Genomic DNA, 19,391 nt, shown 5'->3' on the forward strand with positions numbered 1-19,391 from the left:
ACACTAAATAATTTAAATACGAGCGATGCCTAAATCAACAAACCCCAAATTGAGTTTCAGTGCAATCCAGTTAATCTATTCCTAATTAATGTGCTGTTTATACAACCTTCGGCTGGCAAACGTAATTGTATAGGAAATTAGTCAAAACATGCGCTCCAAAATAGGGCATACAAATAAGTCAAATTCAGCTACGTGCTCATGAAACATTAAAAGGATTTTGTTGAAGCGCCATATATTGACGAAAGCGGGGGCTAACGGAAATTGTAGCAATTCTAGTTTTGAATTTTAAATATTTAATATCGCAAACCGAGCCGTACCGTTTCCGGGCGTCAGACCGTCATCAACTCCTGCGGATGCCTCGTGGAGAGGCGAAACACGTGTCGAGTATTATTCTTTTGGTGGTGGTTTGTTATATTCATTTGCGTATTTATTTTTGCGGTGGGAGGGTGGGAACATTAATTGCATGTAAAAAGTAAGTATGACGGGTTAGCACTAATTGACTAGCACGTTATCTTTTTGAGGATTAGCAAAGTAATATTTTGGTTTCAATTAGTATGGATTTCCGCAAAGTAATTCACTATTTAATAGCGTTCATTGATGATGATTAGAGATGGGTAGTGAGTAAATACTCACAGGTAAATACCGAGTAAATACTCAGTATTTACTCAATATACCCGTATTTACTCGTTTACACCCAAATTGGTGGGTATAAACTATTTAGAGTGCTGAAAGGGGCATATAAATTTGAAATATAGGTGTATTTTGTAAGCCGCTACTGGATTAAGTACTCAAAATTGTAAGAAATGTATTTTTAAGAGGGGCACTCCATACATGTAACTAATTGTCACAAAAAAATATCTCAGAAACCACCAACGTATTGCACGTCATTAAATGGGTCTTCAAAATAACTGGAATGTTTCTAAGAACATTTTTGGATAAATTGAATATTTTTGGAAAAAAACCGTTTCGAAAGGCCAAAATAATGTTTATCTTTCTATAACTTTCGAACTAAAGTTCAGAAAAAATATGAAAACATATCGGGAGATTAGCCGTATAATAGAGTACAAAAAACAATATTTTGAACATCATCGGTTGAGCCATTTTTGAGTTTTCTTTAAAAAACCCTTAATAAAAGGTCGTAAGTGCCGCGCAAACACGAACTTTTGCGCGACATGCACTTATCTAGAACATCGATAGAATTTAAGTACTCATATTTTTTAAGAAAATAGCTTCTTATTTAAAACAAAATTGTTATCACAATTTGCCTCTCAATAATAATTACCTTTTTTTCCTAAATTAAGCGCCCTCTATGCTTTTTATTTTATAGATATTGTTAATACACGTTAGCACTCTTCAATAAAAGACAATTTTGTTCTTAAATCTCACTTTTTGAATATTTTATAAGCAATCGTTTTTACCCACCTAAATGAGTAAATACGGGTATTTATCGGGTGCTTTGAGTAAATACCGAGTAAATACTCAGTATTTACTCACCCCTACCCATCTCTAATGATGATCCACTAGCTGGCATCCCCCAGATTAGTCGTGGCAGAGGCAGACCGAGAAAGAGATGGCGGGACGACTTGGATGCATTCCAGCGGGATTGCCGGGATCTTGCTCAGCACAAGGAAAATTGGAAAGGGAGAGGGGAGGCCTTTGCCCAGCAGTGGGACACACAAATAGGTTAAAAAAAGAGTTCATTTGGATTTGTATTTTAATAATATTGTCTTTGGTTACCGCGATAGTTAGGTACCTACTCATGAAATAAAACTATTAAAACGGATTACATCGGGATGTAGTATGTTTTCAATGTACGCGATATAATCTGTTTCAATAGTTTTATTTCATTTGTATTTTAATGTTTAATAGTTAGGTAGCATTTTCTTCGCAATGGGGCGGTCAACAGTTTTAGTGTTTCACCCGGCAACATTTTAAAGTTGACCCATGAATCCATCGTTACGCTCATGGTTGAATTTTGGAATCTAGCGTTTTCTCGCGTATCAATATTAAAGAAGAAGAAGAAGAGTTAAACAATAACTATACTCCCAAAAAACAAATATTTATTACTCGTAGAACTAGACTATGAAAGATCTTTAGATGTTTTAAGTCCAAGTAATTTTTCGCATGTCGCATGCTCAAATGTCATCGCAGCGCAGTTCAAATAATAGCCATATCGCGTTACTCGACATTTCGTTTGTTCCAGTTAGCGTTAATTAATGGCCTGCATTCAATTAATCCCGGGTATTAATTGTAAAGATAATTCGCACTCATTTCATGACGTCCTTGCATAGACCTCCTCTAATAGACTTCGTACTCTACGAGTACATCGTCCGAAGTGGAAGAAAAACTCAAAGTCGTTTGTCACGAAGCGAGAATGTACGTGTAGGTAAGTACGTGCACTTAAGTTATTTTGTCAGTTACCGCCATTTAGAATATTTTCCAAAAACTCAATTGACAAAAAAGAATCTTACCTGCTCACAAAATTTCAGTAGAACCAGTTGAGAATTGCGACGTGCAGAGGAGAATATAAGAAAGCATTTTTGCCCAAGCTAAAACGGACACCTTTAACTCTTTGGCAAGGGTGCGAAACTCCCCTGACTTCGGGCAAACTCGGCTCCGTTCGGCTCAGCATTGCTCCGAGCAATTATTAGGGTTGACACAACTTGGCGTCCCTTTGCGTGCACGACCACAGATAAGATAATGGCTTGAATTTTGTCAACTCCAATAGCCGATAGGATAGTGCCATATATTCGACCCTGAACCGCTTCGGTTTTGTACGAAGTTTCCTTTCTGTACGGTATACTATTACTTATTCTGTGGCTTCGGTCAATAAACAAGTGCCTTTTCCTATAATCGAGAGTCATTTTGTACGCTCCATCTAGCAGATAACTCATCTGCATCACGTTTGCCCATGTCCACTGTCCATAACGTCCAGTGTCTCCTTACGGAGACGGCAGTGTTCAGCGAAAAATTCTGAACATATTAATTGTTTTACACGTCGAGTGCACTTCAGTTTAATTATACTTAATGGTCGTTGAGTTTAAAATAACTGTGACGTAATTGGAATCTTGGGATTAATTGGCTATGTAAGGTTGCTAATCAACGCTTGTTGTTGCCAATTATGTATGATTTTGCCTTCTATTTATTTAAACATCGGAAATATGTCAGAAAATATTTGTATACTTTGGCTATTTTGCGCTGAATTTGCGCACAGCTGGCAACATTTAGGGCATTATTGGCGTTACTGCTGCGGTGTTGATACGGGCAATTTTTTTTATATAAATAAATAAACTTACCTCGAAGTTGGTGATGGTTATCGCCGTCATACTTCACGAAGACGAAGAAAAGTGCCGCCAGGATCAGCTGGAACACCAGCAGCGGTAAGTACTTCATTCCGGGCGCTTTCGGCTCCATTTTGGGGGCTTAGGACCTGGAGAACAAAAAGTTTATTTTTACTAAAGCAAAAGACAATTGCCTAACAATCGCATCCGTAATATGTACTTCATTGCGCTCCAAAACACGCAGAGCTGACGTGGCGGAGAAGACCGCCAGGCTGAAGTGGGACTGGGCGGGTCACGTCTGCCGCATGCATCCGGATAGGTGGGCTAGTATAGCCACCAAGTGGATGCCGCAATAGAAGCGCGGACGTTTCAAGCCCAGACGGAGATGGCGAGACGACTTAGAGTTACACCAAGAAAAGTCTGCAGCGATTTTGATTGCCCACGTCATAATTTTATAGAAAGTGTGACATTTAAAATAACACTTGCACTGCATAGGCCATCAAAATCGCTGCAAACTTTTCTTGATCTAGCTCTAGACGCCTTCATCAGCAACTGGCCGTAAAAAGCACTACAAGGGGAGTTGTGGAAATCAAGGGCCTTTGCCCAGCAATGCGACACTATAATGGGCTAATTAAAAAACTATTTAATATTTCTCTATTTTTGGTCTACGCGCAGTAGGTAAAAGAAACCTAACCCTAAAATGGCTGTTCTACTATTAGCATAGAACCGGCTCTTGAAATAATATAACGTGAATGAAATATTAATATTGCTCTCACGTTCACAAACACGCGGTGTCAGAACAAAGGTTACTTAGGATGCTCCCTCACTCGTAAAGATTACTTCGCGCGGAAGGGAGCGTGGCGTGGATCACTTCCTATAGATCGTGCATATGAATGAAATTGTTGATCAAACTTGCTTGTAAAAGGGCTTGTTACACGTAGGCAATGCAGGATTTAATGTATTTTTTCATCTCACTTGCTAGGCGATGCGGTCCTCAAATCCTTAATTTTGACCTAGTGCTGTAATGTACGTACGAAATAAGGCAGAAGTTTTATTTATTTCCTTTCTTTTCTTACAAATGGTACTTAGAATGACTATAATACTATTTTTCAAACCCCTTTCTTACCTTCTAAGGAATAAAATGTATTATACCTATATCTTAATCTAGGTTACAAACTATCCGTGTGAATCTGTATCTAAATACTTTTTTTTAAAGTACGGTCTGCCTTGTTAGCATCAGTAATCTTAATTTATTTTTGCTCTATCTAGTGTACGGTAGATTAATCTTTGGCAGCACATGGAGCGAAAATATTATACGGAGCACTGGGTCAACTGCGATTGTACAGCAATGTTTACATTCTTCAATATTATGGCTATTTTACACTTTAAAATATTTTAAATAAGTACTTGACTTAATAACTAGTTATTTGTTTTACAAGAGGGCAAAGCTGTTGTTTAAGCGCTCGTGCTAATATTGATACCCGAGCAAACGAAAGATTCCAAAATTTATAGTTCATTACATCGATCATACTAGATTATTAGCCAATTTAGCCTATTCATAAAAATTTCAGAACTCATTAATAAACAAGCTTCTGCTAAGGCATTAAATCTAAAATTTTCATCAAATGGCGTGCAGGCAATTGCATAATGACCGTTCGGACGCGGACCGACATCGGAACGAAATTTGCGACCGCCGCAGAGCAGTAATTTCAACCCCGGTGCCAGAGATATATCTGAATAGATCACAGAGACACGCCTTTTTTTTAAGTTGTGAAAATGCTTTTACGCATCCCGTCTCGAGGGGAGCAAGACGGGTATGATCACAGAGACACGCCTACAAATGTAGTGCATAATTGTTTTCCATCGTATTTTCTTGGAAACGTTCGTATTTGTCATGCTACTTCGGCCAACCTCAGTACTTCTCGTATCGACTACCGAGATTGACTGAAATAGCAAGACACGTTCGTACGATGAAATATAGGTTATCTTAAAAATGATGATGCCTCTGTCAAACCGTTCCACGAAATAAAGACATAATAACAGTAGGTAACAACCAAAATTAATTTCGAAGTGATTACTGTTTATTTGACCGTCAGTTTTTGTCCCTGTCGATGTATAAATTATTTTCTTATAAATTTTAGGTGTATACTTTTGAAGAGTGTTAGCACTTTTTTCATGTAAGTTTTGGATCTACTATTTTTGTTAGTGTCGTAACTTGTTAGGCGATAATCATGTTATACATACGTTGTACTACTAATACATTTAGAGACCTGAGACGATCTGTTATGAAATGTTTGGTTATTTTAAATACCATAAAACAAGGGGTTTAAGTGTTACCCAGGTGACCGTATTCATGGCATCGCCGAGTTTTGCTACAAATATATTTTCTTAAGATGTCTATCATATTATCTGTCTGTGCTTGATCCAATTGCCAATGATTTAACTCTTCGAAAAGGCATTGAGTCACTTTTTAGTACCGACGTATTAAACCCATTTCCACTAACATATAAAATGAACACTAACTAGGAGTTTTTAATTGCATGTGAAGTCGCGAAGGACATTCATTAGTAAAATATATAGTTACGACTCTGAGATTCTGATCTAATAATTTGTTACAATTTTGATCATGATCGAGTTAGCGTTTTTGAGACTGAACGCCGCAGTGAGCTCGACAAAAAAGAGATCTGCCGTCAAATGGTAAAACGCTGCAAGTCAAAAAACGCAGTTTTGAGAAAAACGCATTTAAAGGTTTAAACATTCCGGCCTTTGAAACACCTATTTTTTATAAACTTATAAGGTTGATATTTACACAATATATACCTAAGAGTGCATTTTATATAGCCGACCACTGAAAATTTTATAAATTAGTGTATTTATTTAAATATTAGCCATAAAGTGTTTTGCCTGGCCGCTTTTTCTGGCGCGTTTTGTTTGGCCGCCAGCCTCAATTTCCTACAATTATATTGGTGGTGTGCTGACGTACCCAAAATGCGCTCGATTATTTAGCAAGACGATAGGGTACGTGAGCCACCTAAGGGCGCACCAAAGAGTGGATCAGCTACACTCTAATAACACGAATTAATAATTGCCCACTACAGAGCACACAGTCTGGTGAAGATTGTCTGGAAGAGATCGTTCTTTAGCGATAAGACTGCCTGTAGTTACCGGGTTCTATTGTTCCGTTAAAATTTCTTTGTAGTTTTACATGTATGTAAAATGTATAATCTTTACTTACTTACAGTCGCTGTGGCGGCAATCGGTCAGGTTGAGCATCATGATCATCACGATTTTGATCTTATTTTGATATGATCTTGACAATCGTTTTAATGATTGGCGCGCTTTTGACCCACAGTTTTCTTCAGGGGCGATCTTCATGGTGATATCAAAACGCTCCCTGCTGGTGTTACGTGAATAAATAATGTTTTGGCCTTGACTTGACTTAACTAATCAAAAACTATTTGAAGTTTTAAAAATAACATTCTTTGTTATCAGTACCAAGAAATGCAAGTTTACGGTCTACTGAGTTAGTTAAAACAATAGAAGAATGGGTTATATTGACATTTTTTATTCGCAGCTATAAAGATTAGGTACGTTAACTACATTATCTGTTATGCAACGGAGATTATGATATGATAAGAGTAGTAGTAGTAAGTAGTAGTAGATTTATAAATAGTACCAAAATGGCACTGCAATGGTAAATAAAAAAATACTCCATATTATAAAGCAAATAAACGACAATCTGAATTGGTATTTTAGAATTAGTGTGCTACAATTATATAAACATTATAGGACAATTTTACACGGATAGACCTAGTCCCACAGTAAGGTTAATAGAGCTTGTGCTGTGGGTCCTATAAGTCCTAGACGACGATTGCACTCATCCACTTTCGTCTTAAATGCCGTTCCTTGCCATTTTCACTACTATGACCTAATTATTTGCCTTTTAATATGACGCTAAACAAAACAATGAGAACATTATTCGTATCTAAATAGAACGGATACTCTTTGAACAGACGGGATATTTTGTTTACCCACTTATCTACTACCAGCTGATAAATAAATATCTTACTTGGGGGCGCTAGTGGCCTAGCGGTACCTAAGACCGTGCGACTTTCAATTCAGAGATCACGAGTTCAAATCCCCGCTCGTACCAATGAGTTTTTCGGAACTTATGTACCTACGAAATATCATTTGATATTCACCAGTCGCTTTTCGGTGAATAAAAACATCGTGAGGAAACCGGACTAATCCTAAGGCCTAGTTTCCCCTCTGGATTGGAAGATTGGCTGTCGCTTTCGTAAAAACTAGTGCCTATATTCTTTGTATTAGTTGTTAATCGGATCCCAGGCTCCCATGAGCCGTGGTAAAATGATGCCGGGGATATATCTTTCTTACCGGTAATTTACGTACCTACTTATTTTCCTCAAAATATGTAGCTCAAATGAGTACCTACATGGGTAATTCGGTACTTACTTCGGTAGCTTATTCCGAGGGCCTACAGCGAGAAACGAAAATCACAATATTATCTTTATCTGCAATAATCTGCATCTCTATCGCTCTTGCATATTGAAGCGATAGAGTGGCAGACAACGGATTTTTGTGTTTCGTGGTAAGCCCTCTGGAACCCCCCAGCCTCCATACACACAAGTCACCGCTCAACCAAAACATTCCCGAGAAAAACGTAATTTCACCAACAACAATTACTTCAAAAACATCGTAACCGCCACAAAAGCCCACGCCAAAATGACCTTTGTGGTAGTAAGGCTGGTATTGTTTATTTACTGAGGTTTCTAGTTGAGGGTCGCACGCGATACCGTGTTAAATATTTCCACGCTATCACCGCTGATGGAGACGGTGTCTTGAAAAACAACTTGGTTGTACCAGGTCATAAATATGTAGTCATTGCTTTACATTAATTCACGTTGCACTTTGCTATCAGTAATTCATTGTGCAAAGTAATCAAATGCAAATTCTGAGTTGTTTCCTTATGTTTGCTAGTAGAATTGACTTTTAAATTATGATTTTGGATGTTAAATATTCAATAGCATTTATTTGATTTTAATTTAGTTTGATTTTGTTTGATATTTTACATTTTATTTGCTTCGGGTTGGTGTGGTGAAAATTTTGTGTTTCACTCGGGGGCAAATTTTGTTTAACCCTCGAAAAAAAAGGAAAAAAAATCTTGACGTGTATTTTAATTGAAAAACTCTTTTACAGTAAGTACGATGCTAGTTTACCACCCTAGGGCGGGATTAAGGACAAAAAGTGCCTATGTCGAAAATTTTAAGGGCCACATTTCCTATCACTTCCGTGATAACCACTATATTAATAGAATATTAACTCACACACGAAAAAAACGACATTGTCCTACTTAATTACAACCGGTAAAAGCGCTCGTAATTAAGGTTTAAACGGCGTTTATCGGAAATAATCTACCGGAACAGGATTTGGTTAACGAGACTCCACTTCCGGATACATCCGGTCCATTTGTCTCCCCTTTAATTGCTACTGACAATAATAAAAATGTTAGTAATATTGTACATTCTTTGTTATGTGGGCCGGACACTATCATGAATAATGACATTACTTTGAAGGAATGATATTTTTGGTGATACTCGTAATGTAGGATTGTCATGAAGGAATGGCAGGCTGGCTAAGTAATGATGTAAAATACAATTGTGTGGGGAGATTTAAGAATGTGTAATGTTTTATTTTACTATCCGTGCGAAGCCGGGACTGGTCGCTAGTGTCATCTGAATCCGTTTAGCCTTTTTCTGATAAAGGAATATTTATCCAAACAAAACTTTCATATTTATAATATTAGTACGATTTTTCGTTATCGAGTACCCTACTTTTCTGTAGAAGTCTGAAACGATTAATTTAGAAGATTTATGAATTTGATCTGCAACAATTTCACAAGTTATTTTAAAGGTCGCTGTATAAATTAACATTATCTACGTTAAGTAAGTTTTGTTTTATAAGAATCATAATGAAAATACCTTTTAACAGTTAAAGTTTAACTGAACAGAATATTTATGTCAAAAGAAAATTTATCGTGAGACAAAAGTTATAAAATATGTACAGAGTTTTAAAAATCGCAGAGAGTGAAGTTATTGATTTGAATGTTAGTATCATATAATTATTTTACTTGTTTTAATACAAACTTTTTGCTAACAACTTTTTATATTACACCTTTCACAAAATCCATTCGTCTCAACCTATCCAAACTGCCAAACTAACTACTCACAACTCAAGTAAAAAAAACCTAATACCAACCCTGACAAGATTTTATTTTGCTTTCACCATGTTGAGAGTTTTCAGTGGTAGGTATTAATTTATTTTACTGTCAAGCAGACTCTTCGACAACAGATGTTGAAAGTCATCAAATATCATCGATGTACACAAGAAGAAAAGATTTCCAATTAGCAATTAGAAACGATTTTACCACAAAAATGACAAAAAATGACTGTCGAAAACGCAAGAAAAAATATTTTGAAAAGAATAAACTATCTCACTACAAGTTGTAAATTTTGTAGTTCTCGGTTTTGCGACTGCTATAATCACAGTACAATATACGTACTTACATAAATTATGATATTTAAAAAATATTAAATTATAAGGTAAATCTTGCGTTTGACAGTCCGTTGGTCACCTCTATTGCTTGGATTTAAGATTCAAGTTGGCAACGATTAGAGTGAAAGCTAAAAAACTGAAAGATAAATAGTAGGTAGGCATAGTAAGGCAGTGGATAAGACATTTCCCAAAGAAAACAATTTGGATTGCAATTGCTTTGTCATCGCGAAGGGCCGAGTTAAGCTTCCATTCTTTTTTTTTCGTTTTTCCTCAAAGCTGCAATTTTGCCAGACTAATAATTAATGAGTAAATTGTTTTTGTTTATTTATACTATTACTAAAATTGTGAAATTATCAAGCTTGGTACTAAAACTAATTAGAAGTCAAACGTAAAAAAATTGCTTAATATCACCCGCGTCATAAAAAATATCGATTGACAACTCACTTACAAAAATCGACAAAGTAATGTTGATGGTTACAACCGAACACACTGTTCCGCTTTCCTTATAACAAAATAATTAAAAAACATTCACTTTCGACCTATAATCACAAAATAGGTAAACCTTTGATCATTTAATTTCCTCTAAAATGAATAAATAAAATTTCGTACGACGTACCTTCTCGATAGGTGTTGAATCTCCCGCGTTCAGCACTGAGTTACTGACTCGCGCGCCGCTGTCGATCCCTACATATGTCACACACTAACTAATACTACATTAACAGAACGTCACAACATCACTTTGTTACTAACATGGCAAACAGAGAGTAGACGAACGCTCGCTTCAGCTCAACCAGTATAACGCCACTAAATAATTGTTAGGCGAAGGCTAGACGTACAATAAACTTAATGTTAAGTTAACGTTACATGCGGATTTTGACAGCAGCGTATCGTTGCTGTTGAAATGTTTCAGCAACTAAACGGGAAATGCGTAGAGACTTGGCTGTTGTAGTACTTTGTGTGCCTTATAGTTTGTGTGATTAAGTGACAAAAGAAAATGGTGGTCATTTGTAAAGTTTACTGCTACGCTTTTAACTAACGTCCCCATTCGAACAATGCTTTAGAGGAAGTCACAGCGGTACGATAGCGATCTGTCAGTGTCAAAAGTGACATTTTTTCACCCAAAAAACGTCACTGTTGACACTGACAGCTCGGTATCGTACTGTAGCGATGCTACATATTTGCCTAGGATAAATACATGCTTTTCCATACAAGATAACCGGTACAACATGACTGTCGCATTTCCAACAAAATAACATACACCAGAGTATGACACTTATGTAAAACTATAATGTACCTTCTCAGCTGTAGGTTGTTTAGCATATCCTGCCTCCTGGTTAACTGGTTTCGAAGAAACAAGTCTAAAGAGTATGCCACTTGAACGGAACTTGTCACCCAGATTGCGCGGAGATTGGTGAACCAAACCTGGCTTCATGTATATCAAAATGATCCCCCTGGTCTACCCCAACTGCTCAAATAGGTCACTTCCTAATTTAATTAGTATTTTAGAATCATTTTCGGAATTTTTATGAAACATAAATAGTGAATATGAAGGTGTGAAAAGGTTGAAATTTTGACAGGAGAACTGTCAGAGAGTAGACTATGCGTTTAGTTACCGCATCGGAAAGAAGGTATTCTGAATGAAACAAGGTAGGAAACGTACGATAGAAATATAATTATTAGTAATTATTATTAACCACTTAAAATATTACAAGTATTAATGAGCATTAATATTTTTTCGAGAGTCATATGATTTGGAAAAGGTTTAAGTTGGTTTGACGTTTGATGCGTCGATATGGATCGAAACGGAGGGCTGGGGATTTTGCTAGAATCGACGATGGATGGAGAGTTGGTACTGGGGCACGCTAGCATTTATACAGCTCCTAATTGAATATCGAAATAAACCGCCTCGCCCCCTTCCGCCGCCTGCCCTGGCCGGTGGAAGATTGGGATATATGTAAAGTGCGCCGTGTGTGTGTGTGTTGTGCGCGAAAAGGGCGTAGCCCACCGAGTGCTTTCCGTGCCGCCGGCGAGCGCAAGCATGGCCGACGGTCGTGTTGCTCCGAGCGCCGTTGCGCGCTCCCTGATGTGCTGAGCGTCGTGGGGACGCTGGTTTTCACCGCAGGGCGCAGTTTCCAGGGCCTGTGGACTGCGTGCCGCCCGGCGATCCCGAGGTGCTTCACACAGGCCTCCCCTTCATTTGCGTGGCCTGTCGACTCCGAGGCGCGACACGTTGGCGCCACCATCAAGCCGTAGGGCACGGCCTTGACCCGCGAGCCGTGTGTCGGACAGCCTTGCCGCGGTCCGACGACCCCAAGGTCTCATCGCGCGGGTCCTTCTTGTGGAACCCCTGAGCGCCGCGGGTTGTTCTCGCCCGGGCTTGCCAAAGCCGGAGCTTGAGGAACGCCCGTCGCCCACCGTCAGCGATCCGCCTGCTGCGTTAAATACCAGCGGGCCTGTGGATGATAGCTACGTTCGGTACCCGTGAGTGCACTAGACTTTTATCCCAGGTTTTGGCCAAAACCCCGCGTCTCGTCCCTCTCGCGATCGTAGATTAAGGTTTACTATAGTGTCATCCCATAACCGCCGACAGTTTAGAGAAACCGATTGTATTCTGTGCAGCGCCCGCCCTAAAGCGGAGTGCATTGTAGTAGTTAGCGAATTGTATTAAATTGCATGTCATATATTTGGTCTTATCTTTTCAATATCCTATCAAGTTCCCATTAACCAGGTTAGAGTAATAAGAGGACCCTTGCACTCCAATAGTCCAATGTTTTACTGCGGATCTTATCCGAGGTACTTTTTCCATTAATTATTTAGACATTTTAAAAACCTTATTATTTCTCACACAACAACATCATTTTTTATATACGACAATGGCGCCCGAAAAAAAGTTTTAAATATCAACCTGGTTGCTGTGAGCTTGGGAGAGCGATAAGATAAATGTATAAAATTAGTATCAGTTAAAAAAAGAATTAAATGCAATTATTGGTCTTAAAAAAATACAATACCATTTAATTTGTAACTTTACTTGTGACAGAGTAGCAAATTTATTATTTATTGTAATTATTATTAGGCTACACTATGAATAGTTAGCATAGTGCTTAGCCACAAATTATTTTTTCTACCACGCTCCAGTCGAGAGCATAGTGGTAGTTTACTTCAATACTTCATATATCTACCGAAGTGTTATTAGCTTATAATACTTAGGTGCACACCCTGACACAAGTAAAGCAGCAATCTTACCGACATGTCGGAGGAGGAAGGGGACGAATTCCATGACACAGGTGAGAGGGAAGGCAAACCCCCCACCACTACTCGTGAATTAACAGGATTCAATCCTTCGTATGTCAATACACGACCGCGGGGTGCTGCTGCAGACGCCCACCTACCCGGCCCATCCACGCCAAAACCACTAGAGTCTATTTTACCATATTTGGGGGCTCCGGGCCTTGTCCGTCAAACCAACTCAACCTTAACAGGGGCAGTCACTACAACCCCTACGACGGGGACTACAGGCAGTACAGAACGCATCGTGCATGTATTGCGCGAGGACCATTTGCGGTCGTGGAATTTGAAATTTTCAGGTGACTCAGATGTCACCGACTTCTTCCTTAGGATTGATGACTACAGACGTAGCCGAGACACTCCGGAGCGCAAAGTGCTTAAATGTTTTGCAGATTTACTAAGCGGTAAAGCCTTAGATTACTATAGGCACATACGCGACGGAGTCTCCTCGTTGTCGGAATTGCAAGATCTTTTCAGATCGTTTTTTACATCGATAGACAATGATTATACTTTAGAAAAAACTATTCGAGAACACCGACAATCACCAGGCCAGTCATTACATTTTTACATATTGGAGATGCAAACTATGAATGCGCGGCTGACAACAAAATTATCGGAAACAACCTTACTGCAGATAATTAAACATAACATTTTGCCATCATATGGGCACCTGTTGGCTGTCGACGACTCGAATAGCATCCAAAATCTTATTGCTATAGGCAAACGTTTTGAAGCTTATTCAGGCTTACCTGGGTCTACAAATAATCCCAAAACAACAAAACAAATAAAACAAATTAACGAAATTAAAACTTATAATCAGAGAAATTTCAAGAGCAATAATACACAAAGACAGGTAAATAATAAAAACAACCAACTTACTTGTAAAAAATGTAAAAAATCGGGACATTCATACCAACAATGCCGCACTATTCCAGGCATTGTTTGCTTTCAGTGCGGTCAGAAAAATGTGCTTACAAGCACTTGCCACAAATGTAATCCTGCCAAGGGCAGACCAGCGCCGGAAGCAGACAATGTCCAAAAAAACTGGATAGACCAGGAGCCATCAAAACAATATCAAACACACTATATTTAGGTGCGGTGACTCCTGGTGTAAAGGCGGTTGAAGGAGATAACCGAATTTACATTGATTTTGAGGTACGAGAACGAATATATACAGGTCTAATGGACTCAGGAGCAAATTTAAGTATAATAGGGAACAATTACCATAAACATTTCTTAAACTTAGGATTTAATTTAATAAATTACACTACAACTGCGACTTGTGCAAACCGTTCTGTCGTTGAGGTCATAGGTAAAATCCTATTACCAATCAATTTCAGAGGGATGCTTTATAATATCATGTTTATGGTAATCCCAGAAGTATCTGATGACTTCATTTTTGGCATGGATTCTATATTAACACTAGAATTAATAGATATTTTTAAATTAAAAGATATTCACCTTCTAAAAAGGAAAACATCACTTAGGCCGGAGCCACTAAAAACATTATGTGCCATAGTGCCAAAACATGATCTCTCCCCTCTCGAATCAATTCAACTGGACAAAGTAATAAATGAATTTAAGTCAATCAGTACAGAGGAGCGAGGTCTGGGTAAAACATCTCTAGTAGAGCACAAGATCACAACAACGGGGCCACCAATAAAACAACGATATTATCCGCTTTCACCGGTTAAACTGAAGGCTTTAAATGACGAAGTAGACCGGATGCTTCAGCTGGGCGTGATAGCACCATCTAAATCACCATGGTCTAACCCCGTTGTTATGACTCCAAAAAAAGACGGTTCCTGGAGATTTTGTTTAGACGCCAGGAAACTTAACGACGTCACAGTCAAGGACTCATATCCTGTACCATACATTAATTCAATTTTAGATAATTTACGTGGCACACGTTATTTAAGCTCAATCGACTTGTCGGCGGCTTACTGGCAAATTTCTTTATGTGACTCCGACAACATCGACGGCTCCGGCACGTCATGTCAAAAATGTGCATTTGTGGTACCAAACCGCGGACTATTTGAATTTAAACGCGTCCCGTTCGGTATCTCGAACGCGGGCTGTGAATTACAACGTTTGGTAGACTCTCTTTTTCACCATAAATACGGCGAGAAGATATTTGCATATTGTGACGACCTTCTCATAGCCACCAATTCGTTTGAAGAGCATATCGTTATTTTAAATGACGTTTTTCAAGCTTTAAGCAAGGCAGGTCTAACTATAAATTTTAGTAAGTGCGAATTTTGTAAGTCAGAGCTTAGGTACCTTGGATACATAGTCGGTTCACAAGGCCTACTAACAGATCCACAAAAGCTAGATAGCATTAAAAACTTCCCGCGCCCAACAACCGCTAAGCAACTACGCGCATTTATAGGGCTCTGTTCTTATTACCGACGATTCGTGGCAAATTTTTCAACTATCATAGCCCCGATGACAGCTTTAATTGGCAAGAAGAAGGGTAGAGACACCGTAGACTGGACAGTGGAAGCAGAGAGGTCATTCCTAGCGCTTAAAGAAGCCCTCACCCAGGCTCCGGTGCTCGCCTGCCCTGATTTTTCCAAACCATTCCAGATCCATTCAGATGCATCAAGCGTCGGCATCGGGAGCGTACTTATTCAGGAATTGAGCGGTATAGAACACCCTGTAGCTTTTTATTCTAGGTTGCTTACGAAAACCGAACGAAATTACAGCACAACCGAACGTGAACTCCTAGCATTAGTGGACTCAATAAATCATTTTAGACCGTACATAGAAGGTAGCCGCTTTGTGGTGGTCACCGACCATATGTCGCTAAAATGGCTCAAAACGCTAAACAACCCTTCAGGTCGTTTGGCGCGATGGGCAATGCAGTTATCTTGTTTTGACTTTGAAATTAGACATAAAAAAGGCTCCATGCACGTAGTACCAGACGTTTTGTCACGTATTGAGGCAGTAATATTCGAAGGAGGTTGCAGTTCTAAAGATAATTGGTATAATAAATTATTTAAAAATGTAGAAACAAACCCAGTATTTCATAAAAACTATCAAATAAAAAATAAAGTACTATTTAGATATTCAAAACCAATATCAAATTTACAGACCGAAAATAATTGGAAAATAGTTTTGCCTAGAGAATTAATACCAGAATGCATTAAAGAAAATCATGAAAAACTAACAGTACATCCTGGCACATTTAAAACTTTATCAAAAATTAAAGAAAACTATTTTTGGAAAGGCATGTATGCAGACGTGAAAAATTATGTGGCCACGTGTGAGAAGTGTAAAGCATACAAACACTCAAATCAGCCTCCACATGGGCACATGACAAACCAGAAAAAGGTTAATAAACCTATACACACTCTATCTATCGACCTAATAGGTCCTTTAGTACAATCATATTCTGGTCACGTCTACATACTATCTATAGTTGATGTATTTACAAAATATTGTTGGATTCACCCACTTAGAACTGCAACAACTAAAACAGTAACTACATTTATAGAATCAGAAATTTTAAATAAAGAGGGAATCCCATGTGTTTTAATCTGCGACAACGCAACAATATTCCAAAGTAAACAATTTAAAGATTTCTGTGCCACACACTCAATACCAAGGATATTTTATAACGCATATTACGCACCTCAATCTAATACAGTAGAACGCTTTAATCAAACTATTGAGACCTGCCTAGCTATTTTAGTAGGACAAGACCAAAGGAACTGGTCCAAGTACCTACCGCAAATCCAGCTATCTTTGAATAGCACTATTAATATTGTAACGGGGCATACACCATTCTTGTTGGCAAAGGGGCGAGAGATGATGACGGATGGCATGCTGCATTCCATTAGGGGCGGTATTCCAAATTCGTTAGACGACCTCCAAATTTCCAACCGGTCCGACAGAGCAACTGCTCTCAACGAGATGGCAGATATCTTCCAGCGCGTCACTGATGCTTTGACCAAAGCGTACAAACAAAACGCGGTACGATATAACCTGCGCCGTAAGGAACTACGGTTAAGCGTAGGCGATATCGTATGGAGGCGTAATTTTGTACAGTCAAATGCAGCACACTTCTTCTCCGCAAAATTGGCACCGCGCTTCCTGAAATGCAAAGTCATTAAGAAGCATTCGGATGTCGTATATGATCTTCAGGAGATAGACACGGGTAAAATTGGAAAGTATCATGTCAAGGACATAATTAAAGTCCCACAAGGTGTATGTCACACGTAACAATTTATTTTATATTATTAGGGCATACTAAGATTTAGCCCATTCTTTTTTTTCAAGCATACATGCTTCTTTGACCCAACTGGTCAACATTTGTTCCAAGCATTTCCTAGGAAATCAAATTTTATAAGTAACTACATACCCTAAGGGCCCAGGGTGACTCAATTATGGTGGATATAATACACTAAGTAGGACATGGAAAAGAAAACCAAGTTTTTCTTTTTCAATTAATGCAAGCCCATTGGCTGCATATTGGAGTTTGATTTAAGTGCGGGTTACAAGTAACTTCCACTATCACTAGTATAAGTAATAAATAAAGACTACCAACTAGTAACCACATTATATTAGGGTACTAGTGGCTTTGTATTTGTAGGAATATAGGCATAGCAGAGCATGCTATAGTAAAACATAACTATTAGTATATCAATAGGTAGCATTAAATTAGGAATAGAAATACATGTAAAAAAACTAATTAATTAGAATAAATTAGCCTAATCAAAGATAACTAATATTTTTGTTAGCATTAAAAGATATCAATTAGCCTCAAAATGAGAGTTAGCTCATTATTAGCTATAGCGACTACATTATACAACTTAAGACTATTTCAAAGGAAATCTAGGTTATATTTTTTAGTTGAGTAGCAGAAACCACAGTGTGGTGGCCACACGCTGTGATTTCTAATGTGAAACACGTGATAGTCATGATCTGACCACAGCATAGTGTTAAGAGGTATACGTCTACGTTATAGTTCTAGAACATAATATAGGTAAATTAAAGATAAATATTAAGTAGCATACTAAATAAATAAATATAGGTTTAGTGTCAAACGATAATAAATATGGAGCGCATGTATATGTCCGCATGTATAGTTAACGTCCTACTGGACCAGATGATTTTTTGGGAAAAGATTTTTTTTTTCTCCGGTTACCCCGGCTGCCTCGGTTAAGCGGCGCTTAACCTCTTTGCCGAGAGAGGGGATATTGTAGCGATGCTACATATTTGCCTAGGATAAATACATGCTTTTCCATACAAGATAACCGGTACAACATGACTGTCGCATTTCCAACAAAATAACATACACCAGAGTATGACACTTATGTAAAACTATAATGTACCTTCTCAGCTGTAGGTTGTTTAGCATATCCTGCCTCCTGGTTAACTGGTTTCGAAGAAACAAGTCTAAAGAGTATGCCACTTGAACGGAACTTGTCACCCAGATTGCGCGGAGATTGGTGAACCAAACCTGGCTTCATGTATATCAAAATGATCCCCCTGGTCTACCCCAACTGCTCAAATAGGTCACTTCCTAATTTAATTAGTATTTTAGAATCATTTTCGGAATTTTTATGAAACATAAATAGTGAATATGAAGGTGTGAAAAGGTTGAAATTTTGACAGGAGAACTGTCAGAGAGTAGACTATGCGTTTAGTTACCGCATCGGAAAGAAGGTATTCTGAATGAAACAAGGTAGGAAACGTACGATAGAAATATAATTATTAGTAATTATTATTAACCACTTAAAATATTACAAGTATTAATGAGCATTAATATTTTTTCGAGAGTCATATGATTTGGAAAAGGTTTAAGTTGGTTTGACGTTTGATGCGTCGATATGGATCGAAACGGAGGGCTGGGGATTTTGCTAGAATCGACGATGGATGGAGAGTTGGTACTGGGGCACGCTAGCATTTATACAGCTCCTAATTGAATATCGAAATAAACCGCCTCGCCCCCTTCCGCCGCCTGCCCTGGCCGGTGGAAGATTGGGATATATGTAAAGTGCGCCGTGTGTGTGTGTGTTGTGCGCGAAAAGGGCGTAGCCCACCGAGTGCTTTCCGTGCCGCCGGCGAGCGCAAGCATGGCCGACGGTCGTGTTGCTCCGAGCGCCGTTGCGCGCTCCCTGATGTGCTGAGCGTCGTGGGGACGCTGGTTTTCACCGCAGGGCGCAGTTTCCAGGGCCTGTGGACTGCGTGCCGCCCGGCGATCCCGAGGTGCTTCACACAGGCCTCCCCTTCATTTGCGTGGCCTGT

At 38.7% G+C, this 19,391-nt stretch overlaps 1 protein-coding gene and 1 long non-coding RNA gene across 2 annotated transcripts in view; both read right to left on the reverse strand.

The window, feature by feature from the left end:
* LOC134671243 (ammonium transporter Rh type B-B) overlaps nucleotides 1–10,584 on the reverse strand; it is a 56,682-nt gene extending 46,098 nt beyond the window's left edge. The window contains exons 1-2 of the mRNA XM_063529047.1: nucleotides 10,471–10,584; nucleotides 3,297–3,430 (exon numbers count right to left, since the gene is read on the reverse strand). Coding sequence (XP_063385117.1) covers nucleotides 3,297–3,414 — 118 coding nt within the window. The 5' untranslated portion in view covers nucleotides 3,415–3,430; nucleotides 10,471–10,584. The remainder of the gene's footprint in view (nucleotides 1–3,296; nucleotides 3,431–10,470) is intronic.
* Nucleotides 1–19,391, reverse strand: part of LOC134671277 (uncharacterized) — a 280,075-nt gene that overhangs the window by 52,533 nt on the left and 208,151 nt on the right. The gene's annotated exons all lie outside the window — the stretch shown is intronic.

This window comes from Cydia fagiglandana, chromosome 15 (assembly GCF_963556715.1).
Source record: "Cydia fagiglandana chromosome 15, ilCydFagi1.1, whole genome shotgun sequence".
Classification (NCBI taxonomy): Eukaryota; Metazoa; Arthropoda; class Insecta; order Lepidoptera; family Tortricidae; genus Cydia; species Cydia fagiglandana.